Source organism: Pezoporus wallicus, unplaced genomic scaffold (genome assembly GCF_028554395.1).
Source record: "Pezoporus wallicus isolate ANWC-B61680 ecotype Strahan unplaced genomic scaffold, APGP_CSIRO_Pwel_v1 contig_14758, whole genome shotgun sequence".
Classification (NCBI taxonomy): Eukaryota; Metazoa; Chordata; class Aves; order Psittaciformes; family Psittacidae; genus Pezoporus; species Pezoporus wallicus.
In genome coordinates, this window is record NW_026636235.1 from 1 (window position 1) to 10,399 (window position 10,399).

Consider the following 10,399-nt stretch of genomic DNA (forward strand, 5'->3'; position numbering starts at 1 on the left):
TCAAGAGTAAGCATAAAGATAGTCATACATCAAGAAACAGTTACTAGCTCTAGGTCAGCATTTTGAAGTGAACTTGACTGGCAATGGAAAGCATAAAAGAACCAGAGACTACAGGAAAAGTAAAGTATACTACTATACTTAGAGTAGTGAGACAACCTGATGAAGTCCTACTGTCTGATGACCTTAAGAACTTCAAATCATAGAATCATAGGATAGTTAGAGTTGGAAAGGATCTTGAGATCATTAAGTTCCAACTGCCGTGGGCAGGGACACACCTCACACTAAATCATGTCAAACAAGGATTTCTCCAGCCCCTTCCTTGACCACCACCAGGGGTGGGAGCATTCACAACTTCCCCAAGCAACATATTCCAGTACCTCGACACCCTCAAAGTAAAGAATTTCTTCCTCATATCCAATTCAAAACTTCCCCCGTTTAAGTTTTAACCCGCTACCCCTGTCCTATCACTGCAGTCCCTAATGAAGAGTCCTCCCCAGCATCCCTATAGGCCCCCTTCAGATACTTGAAAGCCAAGCATGAGGTTCCACACCCCGGTGCACACGCGTGTGCACCCCGCTCTCCTGGTCCCTCCCCGGTGCATCCCGTCCCCGTGTTCCCCGCCTGTCCCCCATTGAGTCCCGCAGCCCCGGGGCTACCGGTGCCCCCTTGCTCCCGTTCCCCACCACGCCCCGGTCCCCGCCCCCGGTCCCGTCTCGCAGCCCGGTGCTGCCGCTCCCGGTGCCCACACCCCGGGGTCCCGCTCCCGGCCGGGTCCGGTCCCGTCCCGTTCACCCCCACCCGGTGCCGGTCGAGCCTTACCGGTAGCGGCGAGGAGGAGGAGGAGGAAGAAGAGGGCGAGGAGAGGGGGGAGGAAGGGCTTCCCGGGCCGCATCCCGCGGGGGGCCATGCGGACACCTGCGGGCTCACGGCGCTGCTCGGGCCCCGGCCAGCACCATCCGGACCGAACCGGGCTGCACCGGGGGGGGGCCGAACCGGGCCGAGCCGAACGGGACCGGACCGAAGAGAACGGAACCGGGCGGAACCGAGCCCGACCGGGCTGCACCGGGGCGAACCGGGCCGAGCCTGGCCGGGCCGTTCCGGGCTGCCCGGGGCCGTTCCGGGCCGTTCTGCGCCGCTCGAGCCGAGACGGGAGGGGGGGGGGGGGGGCGGGGGCGGGGCCGGGCGGGGGCGGGGGCGCGGGGGGGCGGGGCAACAGGGGGTGGGGTCGGGCGGGGCGGACCGGTCTGGCGGGTCGGGGCAGGGGCGGGGCCGAGGGCGCGGCCTTAAAGGGGCGATGGCAGCGGTGGGGCCCCACTGGACGCTCCATGGCGGATACCGAGGGGGATCCGGTGACTCCAAGTCCCTCCATTGACCCCATGTCCCCCTCCCCAAACGTCCCTATTTCTATCCAAAACTTGGCCCGGGGGGGGCTGACTTTGAAACACACCACCCCCCCCCCCCCCAAATTTTGGGTCACCAAATCGCACCGGACAACATTGGGGGGGTGGGGGGGGGCAGTTTATTGGCACAGCAAAAATCGGGGTACAACGGGGGGTGCGGGGAGCTCAGTGCAGCAGTGACCGAGCACAACTCAACACAGCAGTGAGCAGCACAGTGGGGTGCCCCCCCCCCCCGGGCTCCCGTGGGGATCAGGGGGGGGACAAGGGTGGGAGGGGGGGCCCCCGGGGTGCTTGGTGCCCCTCAGGCACCCACCTCTTCGGAGCTCTCTGGAGACGGGTCCTTGTGGGCAGAACAGAGGTGGAAAAGCCCTGGGATGGGGGGAGAAGGAGAGGGCTTCGTGTGGGCAGGGGGAGGACAAAGTGCTCAGCACAGCAGTGACCCCATCCCCATCCTGCAGAGCCCAGACCCAGCTCAGCACAGCAGTGACCCCATCCCCATCCTGCAGAGCCCAGACCCAGCTCAGCACAGCAGTGACCCCATCCCCATCCTGCAGAGCCCAGACACAGCTCAGCACAGCAGTGACCCCATCCTGCACAGCCCAGATACAGCTCAGCACAGCAGTGACCCCATCCCCATCCTGCAGAGCCCAGACCCAGCTCAGCACAGCAGTGACCCCATCCCCATCCTGTACAGCCCAGACCCAGCTCAGCACAGCAGTGACCCCATCCTGCAGAGCCCAGACACAGCTCAGCACAGCAGTGACCCCATCCTGTACAGCCCAGACCCAGCTCAGCACAGCAGTGACCCCATCCCCATCCTGCAGAGCCCAGACACAGCTCAGCACAGCAGTGACCCCATCCTGTACAGCCCAGACACAGCTCAGCACAGCAGTGACCCCATCCTGCACAGCCCAGACACAGCTCAGCACAGCAGTGACCCCATCCTGTACAGCCCAGACCCAGCTCAGCCCAGCTCAGCACAGACACAGCTCAGCACAGCCCCCATCCCCATCCTGTACAGCGCAGACACAGCTCAGCACAGCAGTGACCCCATCCTGTACAGCCCAGACCCAGCTCAGCACAGCAGTGACCCCATCCTGTACAGCCCAGACACAGCTCAGCACAGCAGTGACCCCATCCCCATCCTGCAGAGCCCAGACACAGCTCAGCACAGCAGTGACCCCATCCTGTACAGCCCAGACACAGCTCAGCACAGCAGTGACCCCATCCTGTACAGCGCAGACACAGCTCAGCACAGCAGTGACCCCATCCTGTACAGCCCAGACCCAGCTCAGCACAGCAGTGACCCCATCCCCATCCTGCAGAGCCCGGACACAGCTCAGCACAGCAGTGACCCCATCGCCACCCAGCAGCGCTCGGGCAGCGGGGGCTCCATTACCTGCGGAGCTGATGAGGGCAGCAGCCACCCAGCCCAGGATGTAGGACCAGGAGAAGCGCCAGGCGGTGCGGGCCGGCCCCAGCAGCCTCGGGGTGCCGGCCGTGTACAGCCCCAGCCCCAGCAGCGCCAGGAGCCCTGCGGGCAGAGCGCTTGGATCAGCAGCGCCGTGAGAGCCTGGCATAGACCGGGCCCAGCTCAGTGCATCAATGCTGCCCCGGGGACAGGCCCCATAGCCCCCCCTTATGCTCGTCCCCACGTACCAGCCAGGAGCAGGGTGGCACCGGCCGCACGGACACGCACCCGCCAGGCCGTGGCGGCCGCAGCGCAGAGCCCCATGGCGAGGCCGGCAGTGGCCAGGAGCACCGAGAGCAGCATCAGCACCCGCGTGGCCTCCCAAAGAGCTGGGGGGGACACACGGGAGTTGGGGACACGAGGGGGACCCCGAGACATGGCCCCACGTGCAGCTCACAGAGACCAGGCACAGCGCAGCGCAGCAGTGATGGGCACAGCTCAGCACAGCAGTGACCCCCATCCCCACCCCACAGAGAGGACAGAGCTCAGAGCAGCAGTGACCCCCATCCCCACCCCACAGAGACCAGGCACAGCGCAGCGCAGCAGTGATGGGCACAGCTCAGTGCAGCAGTGACCCCCATCCCCACCTCACAGAGACCAGGCACAGCTCAGCGCAGCAGTGACCCCCATCCCCACCCCACAGAGAGGACACAGCACAGCAGTGACCCCCATCCCCACCCCACAGAGACCAGGCACAGCTCAGCGCAGCAGTGACCCCCATCCCCACCTCACAGAGACCAGGCACAGCTCAGCGCAGCAGTGACCCCCATCCCCACCTCACAGAGACCAGGCACAGCTCAGCGCAGCAGTGATGGGCACAGCTCAGCGCAGCAGTGACCCCCATCCCCACCCCATAGAGACCAGGCACAGCTCAGCGCAGCAGTGACCCCCCCCTCCCCACCCCACAGAGAGGACAGAGCTCAGAGCAGCAGTGACCCCCACATCCGCACCCCACAGAGACCGGGCACAGCTCAGTGCAGTACTGAACCCCATCCACACCCTGCAGAGACCGAGCACAGCTCAGCTCAGCAGTGATAGGCACAGCTCAGCAGTGATGGGCACAGCTCAGCTCAGCAGTGATAGGCACAGCTCAGCAGTGATGGGCACAGCTCAGCTCAGCAGCGATGGGCACAGCTCAGCAGTGATGGGCACAGCTCAGCTCAGCAGTGATGGGCACAGCTCAGCTCAGCAGTGATGGGCACAGCTCAGCTCAGCAGTGATGGGCACAGCTCAGCAGTGATGGGCACAGCTCAGCTCAGCAGTGATGGGCACAGCTCAGCTCAGCAGCGATGGGCACAGCTCAGCTCAGCAGTGATGGGCACAGCTCAGCAGTGATGGGCAGAGCTCAGCTCAGCAGCGATGGGCACAGCTCAGCAGCGATGGGCACAGCTCAGCAGCGATGGGCACAGCTCAGCTCAGCAGTGATGGGCACAGCTCAGCAGTGATGGGCACAGCTCAGCAGTGACGGGCACAGCTCAGCTCAGCAGTGACGGGCACAGCTCAGCAGTGATGGGCACAGCTCAGCAGTGACGGGCACAGCTCAGCTCAGCAGTGACGGGCACAGCTCAGCTCAGCAGTGACGGGCACAGCTCAGCTCAGCAGTGACGGGCACAGCTCAGCTCAGCAGTGATGGGCACAGCTCAGCTCAGCAGTGATGGGCACAGCTCAGCAGTGATGGGCACAGCTCAGCTCAGCAGCGATGGGCACAGCTCAGCTCAGCAGTGATGGGCACAGCTCAGCTCAGCAGTGACGGGCACAGCTCAGCTCAGCAGTGATGGGCACAGCTCAGCAGTGATGGGCACAGCTCAGCAGTGATGGGCAGAGCTCAGCTCAGCAGCGATGGGCACAGCTCAGCTCAGCAGTGATGGGCACAGCTCAGCTCAGCAGTGACGGGCACAGCTCAGCTCAGCAGTGATGGGCACAGCTCAGCAGTGATGGGCACAGCTCAGCTCAGCAGTGACGGGCACAGCTCAGCTCAGCAGTGATGGGCACAGCTCAGCTCAGCAGTGATGGGCACAGCTCAGCTCAGCAGTGATGGGCACAGCTCAGCTCAGCAGCGATGGGCACAGCTCAGCTCAGCAGTGACGGGCACAGCTCAGCAGTGATGGGCAGAGCTCAGCTCAGCAGTGATGGGCACAGCTCAGCTCAGCAGTGACGGGCACAGCTCAGCAGTGATGGGCACAGCTCAGCTCAGCAGTGATGGGCAGAGCTCAGCTCAGCAGCGATGGGCACAGCTCAGCTCAGCAGTGACGGGCACAGCTCAGCAGTGATGGGCACAGCTCAGCTCAGCAGTGATGGGCACAGCTCAGCAGCGATGGGCACAACTCAGCAGTGATGGGCACAGCTCAGCTCAGCAGTGATGGGCACAGCTCAGCTCAGCAGCGATGGGCACAGCTCAGCTCAGCAGCGATGGGCAGAGCTCACCACACGGTACGTACCGGGGGTGCCAGGGTGGGGGCCGCAGTGTCCCCCGCCGCAGACGCGCCACAGCCCGATGCTGGCGCTGCCACCGGGCACCCAGCGCTGCAGCCAGGAGCCGGTGGCCGTGGCCGCCAGGAGCAGCCCCAGGCCGCTGGCCCCGCAGAGCAGCCCCCCCCCCGCTGGCATCGCCCTGTGTGGGGACACGGGGGGGACAGTGCCAGGGGAAGGGGGGGATCTGGGGTGGGAGCAGCAGGGGACACCCATAGGGACATCTAAAGGGGACATGGGGGTGGCAGCACCAGGGGATGCAGGGGACACCCATGGGGACATCTCTGAGGTGGCAGCACCAGGGGATGCAGGGGACACCCATGGGGACATCTCTGGGGTGGCAGCACCAGGGGATGCAGGGGACACCCACGGGGACATCTAAAGGGGACATGGGGGTGGCAGCACCAGGGGATGCAGGGGACACCCACGGGGACATCTCTGGGGTGGCAGCACCAGGGGATGCAGGGGACACCCACGGGGACATCTCTGAGGTGGCAGCACCAGGGGATGCAGGGGACACCCACGGGGACATCTCTGGGGTGGCAGCACCAGGGGATGCAGGGGACACCCACGGGGACATCTCTGGGGTGGCAGCACCAGGGGATGCAGGGGACACCCACGGGGACATCTCCGAGGGACAGGGGACACCCACGGGGACATCTCCGAGGGACATGGGGGGACCTGGTCATGCCAGCACCAGGGGATGCAGGGGACACCCGTGGGGACATGAGGGGACCTGGGGGAAACTCATGGGGACATCACCAAGGGACACATCCATGGGGACATGAGGGACATCCATGGGGGACACTGGGGGACTCGAGGGGGGCATCTCAAGGGGACCCCCATGGGGACACCTGTGAGGGGGGTGCAGGGGACACCCATGGGGACATCTCTGAGGGACGTGGGGGACACCCATAGGGACACTGGGGGACTCGAGGGGGGCATCTCAAGAGGACCCCCATGAGGAGACCTGTGGGGGGGGTGCAGGGGACACCCATGGGGACACCTTTGGGGCTGTCCCTGGCAGCCAGGGTGGGCACCTCCAGGGTATGGGGGTACCCGGGGGTGTCACCTCGAGGGACATTGGGGCCAGACCCCCCCCCCCCCCCCCCCCCAGGGACACTTACCCCCCTTCAGCACCGCTGTCCCTCCGTGTCCCTCTGCCCCTCAATGGGGACAGTGCCATTGTCAGGGACACAATGTGCGGAAGGTTCTGGATGCTGACACGGCACAAGCGTGGCAATGGGGGGGGGGGCAATGGGGGGGGTGGGACAATGGACACAGCCAGGGGGTGTCTCCTTGCTCGTCACCATCTTGGTGGCCCCATGTCGCACCCAGGGGGTCCCTGTCCCCCCCCCAAACCCCTCCCAGACCCCCCTCCTTATTTCCCAGTGTGGAGTCAGGGGGACCCCCCCCCCCCCATGCCGCACCCATGGGTGGGGGGGACACCACAATTGTCACCTCAGGCCCTTTATTGGGGGTACAGGGGGAAACCCGAGGGGACCCCCCCACCCTGTGCCCCCCCCACCCTTGTCCTCTCAGTCCTCCAGGTTGCGGAAAGCCGCCTGCATCTCCTCATTGAGCTGAGCGAAGGCTGCGGTGATGTTGGCTTCGCCGTCCTTCACCGGGTCCTGGGGACATGGGGGACGTGGTGACACCGGTCCCTGCAATGAGGGGGGGGGGGGGGTCACCCCACACCCCCACCCCAATCCTCACCTTGAACTTCATGGCGCTGAGCTTGTAGAGGATGTCCCCGAGGCTCTCGCGGATGGTGGCCCAGGTGACGCGGTGCTCGCCGGGGCCCGCTGCCTCCACCGCGTGCCGCGCCAGCTCGTAGAACGTCACCATGTTCTGCAGCATCCCCACCGTCTTGTAGAAGGGGCAGAACCTAGGGGGGGCCAGGGCTGGGTACTGGGGGGTGCTGAGGGGTGCCGGGGGGTGCCGGGGGTGCCGGTGTTCCGGTACCTGTCGTACGAGGAGTAACCGTTCTGCTGCAGGAAGTCGTCCTTGAGCAGCTTGGCCACCTCCAGGGTCACTTTGTCAGCCTCGGCCAGGGATGCCTATGGGGGGACGGGTGTGGGGTGGCCTTGTCCCATCCTCACCCCATTGCCCATGTCCCCAGCCCCTATCCCATATCCCCGTTCCCACCCTGTATCCCATATCCCCATCCCATCCCCATACCCCCATCCCGACCTCATCGCTGTCCCTACCATGATTCCATCCTGTATTCCCCAGCCCATCTCCATCTAGTGTCCCATATGCTTATTCCCATCCTGCACCCCATATCCCCATCCCATATCCCCATTCTCATCCCATATACCCAACCCCCCATCCCATATTCCATGTCCCCATCCCTCCCCATCCCACCCTTATCTTTGTCCCTACCCTGCTTCCAACCCATACCCCCCATACCATACTCAATATCCCCAATCCCCCATCCCATACTCCATATCCCCATCCCTCCCCATCCGACCCTTCTCTCTGTCTCACCACCATCCCATCCCGTACCCATCCCGTACTCATCCCGTATCCATCCCGTACCTGTCCCGTACCCGTCCCGCATCTGTCCCGTATCCATCCCATACCCATCCCTTACCCGTCCCGCACCCGTCCTGTACCCATCCCATACTGATCCCTTACCCATTCCATACCCGTCCCGTACCCGTCCCGTACTCGTCCTGTACCCGTCCTGCACCCATCCCGTACCCAACCCATATCCATCCCGCACCCATCTCGTATCCATCCCGCACCCATCCCGTTCCCATCCCGCACCTGTCCCGTTCCCAACCTGTACCCATTCTGTATCCATCCCGTACCCGTCCCATAACCATCCCGTACCCGTCCCGAACCCATCCTGTATCCATCCTGCACCCATCCCGTCCCAGTCCTGTTCCCAACCTGTCCCCATCCCATATCTATCCCGTACCTATCCCATCCCGTATCCATCCGGTACCCATCCTGCACCCATCCCGTATCCGTCCCGTATCCATCCCGTACCCGTCCCGTACCCATCCCATACCCATCCCGTACCCGTCCCGTACCTATCCTGTACCCGTCCCGCTCCCATCCCGCACCCATCCCTTACCCATCCCGTACCCATCCCTTACCCATCCTGTACCCATCCCGCTCCCATCCCTTACCCATCCCTTACCCATCCCGCTCCCATCCCTTACCCATCCCGTTCCCACCCCGCTCCCACCCCACACCCATCCCGCTCCCATCCCGTTCCCACAACGCTCCCACCCCGCACCCATCCCGTACCCATCCCGCACCCATCCCTTACCCACGCCGCACCCATCCCTTACCCATTCCGCACCCATCCCTTACCCATCCCTTACCCACCCCGCACCCATCCCGCACCCATCCCGCACCCATCCCTTACCCATCCCGTACCCATCCCGCACCCATCCCGTACCCATCCCGCACCCATCCCTTACCCATCCCCTACCCATCCCGCACCCATCCCGCACCCATCCCGCAACCATCCCTCACCCATCCCGCACCCATCCCGTACCCATCCCTTACCCATCCCTTACCCATCCCTTACCCATCCCGTACCCATCCCTTACCCATCCCGTACCCATCCCATACCCATCCCGTACCCATCCCGTACCCATCCCGTACCCATCCCTTACCCATCCCTTACCCATCCCGTACCCATCCCTTACCCATCCCTTACCCATCCCGTACCCATCCCTTACCCATCCCGTACCCATCCCTTACCCATCCCGCACCCATCCCGCACCCATCCCGCACCCATCCCGTACCCATCCCTTACCCATCCCTTACCCATCCCGTACCCATACCCATCCCTTACCCACCCCGCACCCATCCCGCACCCATCCCGTACCCATCCCTTACCCATCCCGTACCCATCCCTTACCCATCCCGCACCCATCCCGTACCCATCCCTTACCCATCCCTTACCCATCCCTTACCCATCCCGCACCCACCCCGCACCCCATATCCCACCTTCCCCACGAGCTGCACGATCTCGGCCAGCTCCTCCTCCTCCTGCAGGATCTCCCGGGCGCGGCTGCGCAGCGCCGGGAACTCGGGGTGCAGGCGCTCGTAGTGGGGCTCCAGCGCCCGCAGGTACCGGCTGTAGCTGATGAGCCAGTTCACGGACGGGAAGTGCTTCCGCTGCGCCAGCTTCTTGTCCAGCCCCCAGAACACCTGGGGACCGGCACAGAGGAGGGGGGGTCACCCGGGGAGGGGGGGGCATCAGGGGTGGGGGCATCAGGGATTGGGGGGGGGGGACCAGGGATGGGGGTCGGGGGGGTCACCCCGGGATGGGGGGGGCACCAGGGATGGGGGGGGCACCAGGGATGGGGGGTCACCAGGGGGGGGGGGGGGGGGGGGGGGGGGGGGGGGGGGGGGGGGGGGGGTCACACAGGGATGGGGGTCACCAGGGATGGGGGTCGGGGGGTCACACCGGGATGGGGGGCACCAGGGATGGGGGTCAGGGGGGTCACACAGGGATGGGGGGGTCACACAGGGATGGGGGGTCACACAGGGATGGGGGTCACCAGGGATGGGGGGGTCGGGGGGGTCACACCGGGATGGGGGGCACCAGGGATGGGGGGGCACCAGGGATGGGGGTCAGGGAGGGTCACACCGGGATGGGGGGGGAACCACGGGGATCGAGGGTGGATACATGGGATGCAGGAGGTCAGGGGGTCACCAGGGATGGGGGGGGGGCACCAGGGATAGGGGTCAGGGGGGTCACACAGGGATGGGGGTCAGGGAGGGTCACACCGGGATGGGACATGTGGGATGGGGGTCAGGGGAGGTTCACATCATAATAGGGGTCAGGGGGACACACTGGGATGTGGATTAGGGGGGGTCACACTGCAGTGGGGGGGTCAGACCGGGATGGGGGGTTCACACCATGGTGTGGGTGGGAGGGGGGGGTCACACCAGGATGGAGGTCAGAGGGGACACGGGGGATGGGGGTCACGGAGGGTCACACTGCAATAGGGGTCAGGGGAACACACTGCAAGGGGATGGTCAGACAACGATGGGGGGGGTCAGGGGGGGGTCACATCGTAATAGGGGC

General features: G+C 64.9%; 2 protein-coding genes across 2 annotated transcripts; both read right to left on the minus strand.

Annotated features, from left to right (window-relative positions):
* Positions 1-1,636: 1,636 nt before the first annotated feature.
* On the minus strand, positions 1,637-5,519 carry LOC130593778 (lens fiber membrane intrinsic protein-like). The gene is made up of 4 exons (XM_057399158.1): positions 5,310-5,519; positions 3,060-3,200; positions 2,800-2,934; positions 1,637-1,769 (listed from the first exon to the last, which is right to left on the minus strand). Exons 1-4 carry the CDS (start codon positions 5,476-5,478, stop codon positions 1,702-1,704), a joined length of 513 nt encoding a protein of 170 aa, XP_057255141.1. The 5' UTR covers positions 5,479-5,519; the 3' UTR covers positions 1,637-1,701.
* A 1,343-nt stretch (positions 5,520-6,862) lies between these two features.
* Positions 6,863-9,516, minus strand: LOC130593780 (V-type proton ATPase catalytic subunit A-like; the record flags this gene model as incomplete). Its single annotated transcript, XM_057399159.1, has 4 exons — positions 6,863-6,971; positions 7,057-7,228; positions 7,306-7,400; positions 9,313-9,516. Coding segments are annotated over 4 exons (564 nt in total), but the record flags the coding sequence as incomplete, so codon positions are not given.
* Positions 9,517-10,399: the final 883 nt, after the last annotated feature.